This window comes from Mirounga leonina, unplaced genomic scaffold, assembly GCF_011800145.1.
Source record: "Mirounga leonina isolate KUSES-001 unplaced genomic scaffold, KU_Mleo_1.0 Mir_82, whole genome shotgun sequence".
Classification (NCBI taxonomy): domain Eukaryota; kingdom Metazoa; phylum Chordata; class Mammalia; order Carnivora; family Phocidae; genus Mirounga; species Mirounga leonina.
In genome coordinates, this window is record NW_023270825.1 from 47268059 (window position 1) to 47282717 (window position 14659).

At 39.7% G+C, this 14659-nt stretch overlaps 1 protein-coding gene across 1 annotated transcript in view; it reads left to right on the plus strand.

The window, feature by feature from the left end:
* The window catches only part of NIN (ninein), a 97436-nt gene that overhangs the window by 67463 nt on the left and 15314 nt on the right, over positions 1-14659 (plus strand). The window contains 8 exon segments of the mRNA XM_034992762.1: positions 703-918; positions 4493-4606; positions 7334-7456; positions 8729-8842; positions 9616-9762; positions 11421-11600; positions 13549-13575; positions 13577-13699. Coding sequence (XP_034848653.1) covers positions 703-918; positions 4493-4606; positions 7334-7456; positions 8729-8842; positions 9616-9762; positions 11421-11600; positions 13549-13575; positions 13577-13699 — 1044 coding nt within the window.

Consider the following 14659-nt stretch of genomic DNA (forward strand, 5'->3'; position numbering starts at 1 on the left):
TGAGGAAGATACTTTGGGGATATCTATCAAAACAGTGATGTGTATGCAGACCTCCTAACCCAGCAGCCCCACTTCTAAGAAAATGATCCTAAATATAAAATGCTGCCATGTATAAATGAATTTTTCAAAAGGTTGTTGTGTTTCTTCATAATGAAAAGAATGATAAACTTATATGTCTGTCAGTGTGAGAATGGATAAATACATTATGGAATGTCTTAACACATAGAATATGCTATAACCACTAAAAAATACAGCATGTGGTGGTTTCCGAATACACTGACTTAGAAAGATGATAAAAGTCTGTGAGATATAATTATAAGTGGGAAAAGCAGGCTGTCCAAACATCTGAAATGATTCAAATTTTTGTTTTAAAGAGGAGAAAAACCTCTATGTGCATATGAGTTTTGTATATACGTAGAAACCAATCTGGAGGGATACAGACCCAGCTGTGAACAGTGGCTGCCCCCGTGGAGTTAGACTGAACCAAGGGTCTGTCACTTCTCCATACATTTCCCAATTGATGGAGTTTGTAGTAATGAGTGCTGTATTAGTTCTATTAGTAAGGGGGGGTGTGTGTGTACATGTACATATCTATGTATAAAACCTTATCTACGGAGGGGGAAGAACCAGTTAGTCTCTGTTATCTGTTTTTTAGTAGAAGTAGGGTAACTTGTTTGTAAAACTTATTTCAATTTTAATTAGATTGCAGAATTAAAAACCAAAAACCAAGAGTTGGATTTGGAAAATACAGAACTTAGCCAAAAGAACTCTCAAAATGAGAAAGAACTGCAAGAACTTAATCAACGTCTAGCAGAAATGCTGGGCCAGAAGGAGGAAGAGCTGGGACCCAGTGCATTTGAGAAGTGGAAACAAGGAGCGTCTCATCGGAAAGAAGAACTGGAACAATGTAGAGTGCAGGTATGGAGGAGAGCCACCCTACAGCCTTAGGGGAGGAAATCCCAAGAAATAAAGTAATGCTGGTATTAAATTTCTTACATACAAAGTTTTAATAATTAAAACAGTGTGGTACCGGCAAATGAATAGGCAAATAGATACATGGAATAGAAGGTCTGGGATTAGAGGGCGCCTGGGTGGCTCAGTTGGTTAAGCAACTGCCTTTGGCTCAGGTCATGATCCTGGAGTCCCGGGATCGAGTCCCGCATCGGGCTCCCTGCTCGGCGGGGAGTCTGCTTCTCCCTCTGACCCTCCACCCTCTCATGCTCTCTCTCTATCATTCTCTCTCTCTCAATAAATAAATAAATAAATAATCTTAAACCTTTAAAAAAAATTAAAAAAAAAAAGAAGGTCTAGGATTAGACTCCAGCACAGATGGAAACTTAGTGTATAACAAAGGTACCTTCTCAAATCACTGGGGTAAAGATGGATTTTTTTTTTTTTTAATAAATGGTTCCTGGACAACTCAGTAGACATTTGGGAACAGATAAAATGAGATGCATATCTTGTACTGTACATAAGGATAAACTCTAATTGGATTAGGAGTCTAAATATAAGAAACAAAACTACATAAGTACTAGAAGAAAACATGGATGAATTTGTCTTTAACCTTAGTGTAGAGAAAAGCTGTCCAACTGTGACTCATAAACCAGAAGCAAAAAATAAATTTTTTTCATGGCAAAAAAAATACCACAAAGCCAAAAGATAATTCACAAACTGGGAGAAAAATATTCACATCACATACCACAGAGAGTAGGGCTAATATCCCTATTATGTAAAGAGCTCTTAAAAATCCATGGATTTGGGCGCCTGGGTGGCTCAGTTGGTTAAGCGACTGCCTTCGGCTCAGGTCATGATCCTGGAGTCCCTGGATCGAGTCCCGCATCGGGCTTCCTACTCGGCAGGGAGTCTGCTTCGTCCTCTGATCCTATCCCCTCTCAGGTGTTCTCTCTCTCTCATTCTCTCTCTCTCAAATAAATAAATAAAATCTTTAAAAAAAAAAAAATCCATGGATTTGGGGCACCTGGGTGGCTCAGTCAGTTCAGTGCCTTCAGCTCAGGTTATGATCCCAGGGTTCTGGGATCAAGCCCCGCATCAGGCTCCCTGCTCAGCGGGGAGTCTGCTTCTCCCTCTGCTTCTGCCTCCTTTTCCCTGTCCCTCCTGCTCCCTCTGCTTATGCTCTCTCTCTCTCTCTCCCAGTCAAATAAATAAAATCTTAAAAAGAAAAAAGATGCAAAATTATTTTTTTTTAAAAATCCCTGGACTTAGGACCAAAATCTGATAGCAAACTGGGAAAAACACATGAATAAATAACTCACCAAAAAAAAAAAAAAAGCTAAAAATGTCCCTCAAGCCTGTGGGAAAAAATACCCCAAACTGGGGCACCTGGGTGGCTCAGTTGGTTAAAGCATCTGCCTTCAGCTCAGGTCATGATCTCAGGGTCCTGGGATCAAGCCCCATGTCGGGCTCCCTGCTCAGTGGGGAGTCTGCTTCTCCCTCTGCCCACCCCCTGCTCATGCATGTGCGCTCTTTCTCTCAATCAAATAACTAAATAAAATCTTTAAGAAAAATGCCCCAAATCACTCATAATTAGAAAACTGCAAATAAAAACAACACTGATACATCTTTTCTCAACTATGAGATTGGAAACAATTTAAAAATAGGACTTTCTGTTGGCAAGGCTTTGGGGAAGCAGGCACTTTTATACATTGCTGGTGGGGGTGTAAACTGAGGTTATCCTTCTGGAGGGAGATTTGCCAATTCTTCAACAGAATTACAGATGGGCTTACCATTTGTCCCAGCAATACCATTTCTAGGGATTTACCCTAAAAGTACACCTCCAACAATGTGAATATTCATAACACACAGAGCTTGGAAACAACCTAAATGTTCATATGTAGGAGAATGGTTGGATAAATGTGGTGGATACAGTCACACCGTATAGTAGTAGTATGCAGCTATAAAAGGAAAGAAGGAAGGGAGAGAAGGAAAGATAGAGAGACCTCTACCGATATGAAATTATTTCCAGGACATACTGTTAAGTAAAAAAGAAAAGCACAAAAGTGTATAGGATGCCTCTGTTCATGTAAGAGAGACAAGGACGTGAAAAAAATACACATATACTTGCGCATTTGTGTGAAAGAAACCCAAGAATGATGAACCAGAAACTAAAGATATGGTTACCTACAGTGGGTAGGTGGGAAAGGGATGGAAGAGAGGAATGGGAATGGTGTCAAAGGGAAGAAGGAAGGGAGTATATCTTTTCACATAGCTCTGACTTGTAGAATCATCGCAGTGTTTTCCATACTCTTCACATACCCCAAAATAAACACAATTATAATCGATCAAGATGGCAGGGTATACCAACATGGAATGCAAACACTAAGAATTGAACCTATTATAAATGGATAACGTAATTACAGTGGGGAAGAAAAGAATTAAGTCATTTGGAAATTATTATCTGACTCCATACTGTAGGTCTAAAGATAGAAAGAAGTATATACAAATGCTGTAATAATCTAGTCCGTAAATGTGTTTCTCATGGGGGTAAGTTAGTAATTCTGAAACTCTGTATATTAGAATTGAATAAATAAGTAAATAGATTACAGGCAACAGAACTGAATCTCTCACTGCTGGAGAAGGAAGCTTCAAGTAGGAAAATGAGGAAACTAAAAGGAACCTTCTGGTGTTGGACTGGAATTTGAGGCATTAGTATAAACTCATGTTTCTTAATATATATACACATTGATAGAGGTAGAGATGTGTGTATATGGATGGAGTGCCCAAATCTTGGTTTCTAAACACCATTCTCCTATAGAAGAAACCAGGGCTCCTTGGAAAAATTATTGATTCCAGGCCTGGAGCAGGGAAAATTCAGGATGAGCCCAGATCACCTCATGGTGCCAGAAAGAAAAAAAAGTGTTAAAAAAAGATGGGCACATGAAAAGGACACAGAGCCCCACCTGAAGGAGCTCCTAATGGCCAAAGCTGGAATGGTTTGACCAACAAAATAAATAATTCTAGTATAGCATAAGATAAATATAAAATGAAATAAATATGTATGGGCACATCCTGATATTAAAAATTGATTAAATAAATGGGGGAGAAATAACAGCTCTTCCTCACAGAATTCCAATTAATGAATGTAGAAAGAAAGAAGGAAATAGAAAGTCATCATCAGGCAAACACGAGGGTAATAACTGTCGTAGACAAAATCCACTGATAGAAACTAAAGTAAAAAGAAGTTTCAGGAGGAACACGATTTTCATGGTCTCAAACTATCTCCCCCAAGAGAAAGTAACTTTGCAATGGAGAAACCTGCAAAACCCACCTGAGAAATCATGTTCCTACCGTTTGGGTGCACAGTCTTTCAAAAGATAGCTTTGGTTCGTTTCACCGAGGATAATGGTCATAAAACAGCGTGTTACTGAATTGGGGCTAGGGTTTCCTGACTTACTGCTGCCTTTTGTGGATCTAGTAAGTTTCCCCAGGCTACGTGAAGATGTCTGTGACTTGACTTTCTAATTTTTCTACTTAGTCCTCTACTTTAGTGTCTTCTCTGGAGGCAGAACTATCTGAAGTTAAAATACAGACTCATATTGTGGAACAGGAAAACCTCCTTCTCAAAGATGAACTGGAGAAAATGAAACAGGTAAGACTGTGCTGCTTGGAGTGGGCGTCAGGGGGGAGGCTCATAGAACAATATGGTACCTGATGGTCTGGCTTTTCTAGCCACCAAATGTCCTTTATACAGACTCCTGTCAACTAGCTTATTGCTCTTAAAACTGAGGGTTTGCAGGACAGGCCCACTTATAGGACTCCTATTGCTAATTCTCTAAATGCTGTTCTAGTTGTGTAACTTACATATGTTGTAGACTGAAATTCTATTACTATAAATCAGTCACAACCATTTCAGTTTAAGAAATTTGTTGTTCTGCTTTCTTCTGGCCAGGTGATAAATATGTGTCTAAAAAGAAAGTGACTTTCTTGCTTGTAACTTTAATAACTATTCATCTAGATTTGTGAGACACAATTCTTAGAACAAGTTTGAGGCTTCTACCCTGGGCTAGAGAGTAAATTCTAGAACATTATCAGGGATGCAGTCTCACTTAGGAATTTGACTTTAAGAAGCCTATTTCAAAGTTTCAAACAAAGACTTAATTTTAAATATAAAAGAGGGTTCACCTTAAGGTTATATCCTGAACGTTGTCCTATTTTATTCTTTATTCTGAACTTTTCAGTGGGTACAGGATTTGAGCAATCCTGATTTATGAATAGAATTTAGTTCTGTTTTTTTTTAATTTGCTTCACCAAAGGTTTACTTTGGTATTATGACATCCTTAGATTATAAAATTCTCTCGCTTGTATCTGTTCAGCCTATGAGCATAAAGGTGTCCTCTGAATGCTGAAATATTGAGTCTCTACCACTGAGTTTTATGTTTGTGTTGGTCTGTAGTTGACTCCTATAAGTCTTGATTTCCTAATAGGATTGTAAGACTTCCGGGGAATTTGTGTCCCTTGTAATGCCTAGTGATTGGTACCTGATAGGAGCTTTATAAGAACCTTTTCAAGTCAGATGCTGCTTTGCAAAGTGTATCTCTTCTGCCATAACAGAAACTGTCTGCCATTATCAACATTCCAGAAGTTAAAACTCATAGGGCCTTTCTGTTGGTGCATAAGTATTCCAAAGCTGTTATTACCAAGTTCATCCTAATTACCATGGGAATACTTTTCTCCTTTACCTTTTGAAAATCCGTTGTTCAGTCTTTAAGATGTTTAATGGTGGAGTCCAGATCCACAGCATGAGAAGTGCGTGTTTTGTGACTTCACTAAGCTAGGGATCAGAAGGAAAGGAGTGCGTTGGGGAGTAAAATAGCATGAGGAGGACATCATTTGGTACATTTTTATTGTGTATTTTTTACAGAGGTGTTGTTTATAAATAGTGAAGTGGAAGAATGGTGAGCCCTGTCTGCTTTTGCTAGAAGTTGTATCATGGCACCTGGACTCTTTGGGATTACAACAGTGGGGTAGTATCAGCCCATTGTTGCTGCCCTACAGCTTGGACCTAGGAAGTATGTGCTGCTGTAGAACCCATACAAGTAAAAAGTACTTTGTGAATGAGAAATTCTCTGTTGCACAGAAAAGGAACACAAGTAGCATCAGCAGAAGTCTCATGCCAGTCTCTACACCCAAAATGGTACCAGGCTTTGTGAGGGTCTGGGGATGAGGAGCAAGGTAGTGAGCAAAGGAGACAGGTCCTTTAGTAAACCAAAGCCCAGCTACTTTAAAATATGTTTTCCTACGTTCTTCTGACTTTAGATTTGTAAGGTATGCTGGATTTGTTGTCAGTTGAAGATTCAACCCTTAGAGTCTATTTTGTCGTATTACCCCTAAAGCTAAATGTGAAAGAACGTAAGGTATGAAGTAGAAAGATGGCCATAAAATCATAATGAATAACTGAATATGTGAAAGCCAAGTGAAACAGAGGGAAATTAAAAATGTAGGAACTATGGGAAGGGTAAAGAAGTATAAGAAACAATCAGTCTCTTTAGAGCAGTCGTTGGGGGAGGTGGGAATTACTCCCCCACCCTGGGACATTTAGCAATGTCTAGGGCCATTTTTGGTTTTCACAAGTGGTGTGTGGGAAGGGGAGTGCAACAGCCATCTAATAGGTAAAGCAGAGATGCTGCTAACCATCCTCCAGTGCGCAGGACAGCCCCCCAAAACGAAGAATTATCTGGCCCAGAATGTCAATCCTAGTTAGGCAGATGCTGAAACGGAACAGAAACTGTCTTTGGTTTGTCTTGATTCCAGTAGAGAGGAGGAAGCCTGTGTGTCCACATTTAACATTTTCCTAAGCAAGTCAGTTTTGGCCTCTTCCAAAGGGAAGGGCACATGGAACAAATTGAAAAACACTGATTATTTTAGCTTGAAAACTTGCCCTTGTATTGATTCACAGTACTTGTTGGTTCATGCCAATTCTATAGTCTTGACTGAGATTTCTGAAAAAGATTTTTGTCTCGTTAAAAAAGCCTGAGGAAAATGTATTGTGCTGTATCGTACACAAGTTAAATTGATGACAGAATGGCAGTATGTTACTTATTTTACCCTGAAGGTAAAACAGAAAGCGAGGACCATTATGTAACGTGTCTGTCTACGTGAATCCCTCTGGGCAGACGTTTTGGCAGTCAATTGGAGAATGGAGAGAATGTAGCAGGGAACATTTTGTTAAATTTAATTTTAGTCCCCTAGAGTTTATATGTCCCCTGAAATATCTATGTAGATAAGGAAATAGCAGCAACCATGAAAATGCCCTGTTTATAAATACCTCTTTATAAATACAGCCATGAGATGTGATGGGATTGTTTATCTCTTACAGCTGCACAGATGTCCTGATCTCTCCGACTTCCAGCAAAAACTTTCTAGTGTTCTAAGCTACAATGAAAAACTGCTCAAAGAAAAGGAAGCTCTGGGTGAAGAATTAAATAGCTGTGTGGATAAGGTAGTAAACATAAGACTTTTTAACCATTATTGTATAGTGTATACCGTAATGAGCATTTCTCTGTACAGTGGCATCTGGGCCTCCCATTTTAGCCTAATTGTTCCAAGCCTACTGTCCTAGTAGAACAACATTTCAGCTGGCCTTATGTGATCTAAGCATTCCGGAGGTCATGATTTTGACAGGAGTGTACACAGGTTAATAATTATTATATACAGTAATATGTAGTTTATCTCATTTTAATATATAACCATGTTAATGTATATTATTTAAACATTTATTTATTATTGAGAGAGAGCACGAGCAGAGGCAGGGGACAGAGGGAAAGAGGGGGAGAGAGAGAACCTTAAGTAGGCTCCACACCCAACCTGGGGCTCGATCTCACAACCCTGAGATCATGACCTGAGCCAAAATCAAGAGTCAGACCCTTAACTGACTGAGTCACCCAGGCTCCCCTTAATGTATATCATTAAATATATCACTATTAACATATAATACAACTATGGTTGCTTTTAATAATCTGAGACCTATTACATAGGCACTTTTTTTCTGTTTTCCCTAGCAAAGCCCCAAACACTGCTTTTGTCCCACCTGCCTTGATAGGTATTCCGTATTTTCCTATTATGGTACTCTCTTGAGATTGGGGAAGGAGGAAGGTTACGGGGAGGGGAGAGGCAGAGAGAGAATCCCAAGCAGGCTCCATGCCCAGCGCAGAGCCCAACTCGGGGCTCAACCTCACAACCCTGAGATCATGACCTGAGCTGAAATCAAGAGTCAGACACCCAACCGGCTGAGGCACCAAGGGGCCCCTTGAGATTTCTAATTGCCTTCCAGCCTACCATTTCTCACCCACATTGAGGCAATGAGAGAGAAAAATGGAAATTGCCAAAAAGAAGAGATTCCTCAAAATTAAAGGTAGAAAGGGAGTCCGGAAAACATCTTCCTTTTTTTTTTTTTTCTTTTAAAGATTTTATTTATTTATTTGACAGAGACACAGGGAGAGAGGGAACACAAGCGGGGGAGTGGGAGAGGGAGAAGCAGGCTTGCCGTGGAGCAGGGGCTCGATCCCAGGACCCCGGGATCATGAGCTGAGCCGAAGGCAGATGCTTAACAACTGAGCCACCCCCCAGGAAAACACCTTTCTTTTACCTTGCCCTGCTCCCCCATGTAAACAGTTGGTGCTTGGTCTTTTCAGCATATATAGAGGTATAGAAATTTTGAGGCTAGATATGTGTGCAAAAATGCCCCATTCCCTCTTTTCTTTTCCTGAAACAGTTGGCAAAATCAAGTCTCTTAGAGCACAGAATTGCCACTATGAAGCAAGAACAGAAGTCTTGGGAACACCAGAGGGAAACCTTAAAGTCCCAACTCACGGCTTCACAGGACAAGGTATGTGGCCAATTCTTGTTTCATCTGCCTAGTTAATATTTTCCTGGATATTCCAACAGAACTCCCAGTAGAAAGAATATTCCGGGTGGAATTGGCTAAGAGGGCTCAGAATGATTCAACTTGACTAAGACCTGTCACATGCTTATAGTATGATGAAATAATTTGAACAGTTCCCTCAAAGCTCATTATTAGAATTATGAGATTATCTCATCATTATGAGATTACTTATGAAAGCTGGAGAATAATGTGTAGAAAGGACTGCTTGTTTCTCATTTAGAAAAAGGGTTCCTAAGGCAGATTCATGCCCTGTTAAAGATCTCTATCAACCTTACTTTTATACATTTAAATTATTTTTAATTAAAATATATACTAGATGTTAGCATGGAGTAGGGTTCTGACAGCTATATATATTCATTTTTAAGAAGTCCTTTACAAACCAACACCACTGGCTAAAACACAATTTCTACAAAATTCAGTAAAGCCATCTTCTGTCATGCCATTTGGTTCTCATTGGTTCTGTAAGACACCACTTGCTAATATACCAGATGACTGTATCAGCAAGACCCTGTTCCACGTCACTGACCTAAATACAATGTCCTGTAAATATACGTAATACCTGGGGTTTCCACTGAGCTACTCAAAAGAGCTGTATATAATTAAATAGAAACAGAAGAGACCTTGGAATTCTCTTATCTTAGCTCATTCACTCCTGGACAGGCTTTGGTGAGACTGTGAGGATCTGTGTCAAGTGTAAGATTGTTCTCATGATGCAGGTTCAGAGTTTAGAAGACACCCTGCAGAATGTAAACTTGCAAATGTCGCTGATTAAATCTGACCTACAAGTGACGCAGCAGGAAAAGGAGGCTTTAAAACAAGAAGTGATGTCTTTATATAAACAACTTCAGAATGCTGGTGACAAGGTAATTTCTTTTTTATTGAGGTATAAGATGCACAGATTTTAAGTCTATAGCTTACAGATGTATGTGTGTGTTTACATAAATGAGCAACCTAGGGGTTAGGAGCTCCGACCCCCTGCACAAAAATCCACATATAACTTCTGACTCCCCCAAAACTTACCTATTAATCATTAAGACTACTGTTGACTGGAAGCCTTACCAATAATATAAACAGTTAATTAACACACATTTTGTATATTGTGTTCTTATTGTATACTGTATTCTTACAATAAAGCTAAAATCATAAGAGAAAATACATTTATAATACTGTACTGTATTTATCAAAAAATTTGCATATGAGTGGACCTGTGCAGTTCAAACCTGTGTTGTTCAAAAGTCAGCAGTATATTTTACATACCTGTGTATGTATGTGCATATGTTTATATTTGTGTAAACACCTCCTAGCTCAAAATATAGACCACTTCCAGCACCCAGCAGACTCTCTGGTCTCCCCTCCAGTTGATAACCACAAGGGAACCACTTCTCTACCGTCTGCCACCGTAGGTTAGGGATGCTTGTTTCTGAACTTCATATAAATGGAACCACAGTGACAAGGTTATTTTTTGTATTGTGCAAGACAGAGGACCATGCTGAGTTATTTTGTAGTAGCAAAACTAAAACATTTCGGTATTGTATAAAGTGTGTCTCATTTTAATATATCAAAGTGCTGCTTCACCTGTGTGCATAGAAATGAAAAATGGTATTAAAGATGTCAGCCTTGTGGAGATGTTAAGATTTTGTCCTACAGTAAAAGTAGGACAGTTATTTTAATCCAGTAATTTTATATCTTTTTATTTTTATTTATATATATATATATATATATTTTTTTTTTTTTTTTTAAAGTAGGCTCCACACCCAGTGTGGGGCTCGAACTCATGACCCTGAGACTAAGAGTCTCATGCTGTCCCCACTGAGCCATCCGGATGCCTCCTTTTTATTTATTTATTTTTTTAAAGGAAAACAGTTGTTTCCATTTTTTAAAATTACTTCTGGGCTGACATTTTCCTCAAAATGAGATTGTAACTTTTTTTTCTTTTTCATGTTTTGGCTTAAAAAGCAAAAGCCCTACCTACTTGTTACTTTTTTTTAAAGCATTTTCCAGGGTCCAAAAAATCACTTTAGCTAAAAGCATATTCTGAAGTTCAGGCCTCAATTATATGGACAGTATGTGCTTTGGATTCTAAAAAAGGATCTGATTGCAAATGTGAAAAGAGTTTAGCTTGTGAAAGCTTTCAAGTTAGCAGTGTATTTTGAAGTTCCCTTTGTGTCCTCTGTTAACCAAAAGAATAGTTATCTGGGGCCAAAGGGTTAACTTCACAAAGATTAAGCAATTTTTAAGGCCACCAATCTCTATGCACTTGGGTTCTATATAGAATCTGGACTTGCCCTACAGTCATCTTTGCTATTAGACTTGCTGGGGCTATTTTGCCAAAATAGATTTAGATTTTCATTCTAAACAGAATTTCCAAAATATTGTTTTTATATCTGTGTATACCACAGACATTCACACCTCCATTAGAAGACCTGAAGAATAAGAGGTGCTTACTAAGAATTATTGTCATTGAGTAAATACACTCAAATCAGCTTGTTTTTAAGGCTTAACTCTGCCCTTTGCTGTTAAGAACTGGGGCCCAGAAATAGCCACCCATCCATCAGGATTCCCTACGCAGCAGCACTGGCTGACTTGGGACAAGATGGATCATCTGATAAAGGAGGAACAGGAGCTACTTCGGCAGGAGAACGAGAGACTCCAAACCGTGGTGCGGAACACCAAAGCGGAACTCACGCACTCCCAGGAGAAGGTAAACTGAAAAGCTGCAGATGGTGGTGTAGGATTGAAAATACTTAGTTTGAGGGCGCCTGGGTGGCCCAGTCGGTTAAGCAACTGCCTTCAGCTCAGGTCATGATCCTGGAGTCCCGGGATCGAGTCCCGCATCGGGCTCCCTGCTCGGCGGGGAGCCTGCGTCTCCCTCTGACCCTCCCCCCGTCATGTACTCTCTCTCTCATTCTCGCTCTCTCAAATAAATAAATCTTAAAAAGAATTCTCTTTAAAAAAAAAAAAAAGAAAGAAAAGAAAATACTTAGTTTGTTAGGAAGATGAGAGTTTGACATGATTGAAACTGTTCTAGGGTATGGATCTGAGTATTCTGCTATGGCAGACTTATTCTAGAATGTATAATTCATCATTTACTAGCAAGTAATTTTACCCTGGTATGTTTATATAATATTTTTCATTCTGTATAATCAGTTCAATATTAAAATCAGTGATTTTAATCCTCCTATCCAGAATAGCCTCATGGAAATTATGTTAACTATATATTCTCCACTCAAATGGACTAGCTGCCAAGACTGGTAGTACAAAAATGGCAAAATTAGACTCACATCTTGTTGGGCTAACTCCTTGTAAGAGAAAAGGTACCCCTTTTTATTTATTTATTTATTTATTTATTTAAAGATTTTGTTTATTTGAGAGAGAGAATGAGAGAGAGAGAGCATGAGAAGGGGGAGGGTCAGAGGGAGAAGCAGACTCCCTGCTGAGCAGGGAGCCCGATGTGGGACTCGATCCCGGGACTCCAGGATCATGACCTGAGCCGAAGGCAGTCGCTTAACCGACTGAGCCACCCAGGCGCCCAAAGGTACCCCTTTTTAAAGACTCAGCATTTCAAGGTGAGAATGGTCTCTAAAGAGGATCTTTTCCAACCACTAAATGGATGTTTATATTCTTTACTTCTGCTAAGTAGCTGACCAACTATGATGAACCTATGCTTAAACACTTCTTTTAAGGAAGAACTCTCTGAAGAGCCACAGATAGTCATTTAGAACAGCTGCTCTATGTCAGAAACTCTGCTCTCACTGAAGGTGCAGACTCGACCAAGACAGACATGGTAGCTGTCCTCGTGGAACTTGGTTGATATAAATGCATTGTTTCAGGTGTGAACAGTCCAGTACAAAGTGGATGGGACCATCACCTCATTGACTCCTAAGAGTTATGCTCCTATCAGAGAGAAAATGCCTAGGACTACATCTGTTTTCTTGACAGCCACGCCACACTGTTGACTCCCAGCTGATTGGTAGATCCAGAGGTCCCCTCTTCTCAGTCTGATCCTTACAGTCATTGGATTTTTAGACCCATACAGACTAAAAATAGATTTACCTCAGATCTTTTGAAATCCAAAAAAGTAGAGTTCAAGAATTGGCAGACTTGGGGCACCTGGGTGGCTCAGTCAGTTAAGCGGCTGCCTTCGGCTCGGGTCATGATCTCGGGGTCCTGGGATCGAGCCCACATCGGGGCTCCCTGCTCAGCCAGGAGTCTGCTTCTTGCTCTCTCTCTCAAATAAATAGAATCTTAAAAAAAAGAATTGGCAGACTTGACTGAAAAAAAAAAAAGTGTTTTTAATACAACAAAACCTGGGGTGCCTGGGTGGCTCAATCATTAAGTGTCTACCTTCGGCTCAGGTCATGATTCCAGGGTCCTCAGGTCGAGCCCTGCATCGGGCTCCCTGCTCGGCAGGAAGCCTGCTTCTCCCTCTCTCTCTGCTTCTCCCTCTCCCATTCTCCCTGCTTGTGTTCCCTCTCTCGCTGTCTCTGTCAAAAAATAAATAAAATCTTAAAGAAAAAAAAAATTAAAAAAAAAAAAACAACAAAACCCAAGTGCTGAAAAAAAAAACAACTTTCCTTATGTTCATTTTTTTTCTTTCTTGCTAGATGACTATATTAACATTTCTTCCTCTCACGTATGTTCTTGTTAAGGTCCGTCAGCTGGAATCCAACCTTCTTCCCCCCCAAGCACCAAAAACATCTAAACCCATCAGGTACTATGAAGCCCACAGAGCAAGAGAAGATGAGCTTGAAGAGAGAGTGTGAACAGTTTCAAAAGGAACGATCTCCTACTAATAAGAAGGTGAGTTTTAAGAGTTTATACCGTGTGTCTGTTTCTTTACTATGATGTGTCCCTATGTGTATGTTTTTTTCCCTGCATGCTTCCAACAAAATGATTGATTACAGTGGTATATTTTGGTTCTTCCATCTATCTATACTTTCGTAATCTTATCAAATAGTATCATAGTTCTTTTTGATTCAGGGATGGTTGAAAAGGAGCAGTTAACTTTAAGTATTCATAATGAAGATGCTTAATCTTCAGTAGTATTATAGCCCTTTTAAGTTAGTAAAATCTATTTTTAAATGTATATATCCTGAATATTAGAAACATCTTAATATGGTCTGTATTAGCTACCTATTGCTGTGTAACAAAACAACAAACATTTGTTGTCTCACAGTTTCTGTGGGTGGGGCATTCAGAAGCAGCTTAGCTGAGTGCTTCTGGCTGAGGGGCTCATGAGGCTGCAGTCCACACATCAGCTGGGACTGCATTTATCTGAAGGTTTCACTGCTACTGAAGGATCCACTTCTAAGTTCAGGAATGTAACTGTTAGGAGGAGGCTTCTATTCCTTGCTGGCTGATTACAGAGACCTCAGCTCCTCACTGCCTGGGCCTTCTCTCAGATCATGGCAGTGAGTGATAGGAGAGAGATCCCAAAAGCTGTGGTGCCTTTTATAAGCTGTCCTGGAAGTGACACACCATCATTTCTGCTATCTTCTGTTGGTCACACAGACTAACCCTGGTACAGGAAAACTCCACAACACTGTAAACCCCAAGAGGTGGAGATCAGTAGGGACCATCTTGGAGACTGGCTACCACGTGGTTAAACCGTAGCATCACTCAGTTTGCTTTCTGTACTTTGTTCCATGAAGTAAGAGTTCTAAGACCAGTGTTACCCTGGGAGTTCTGGTTGTTAACTTGTTTTCTTTCTTTTTTCTTCTAAACTAAAACTCAGAGTTTTCACTGTTATCTTCCTCTTCT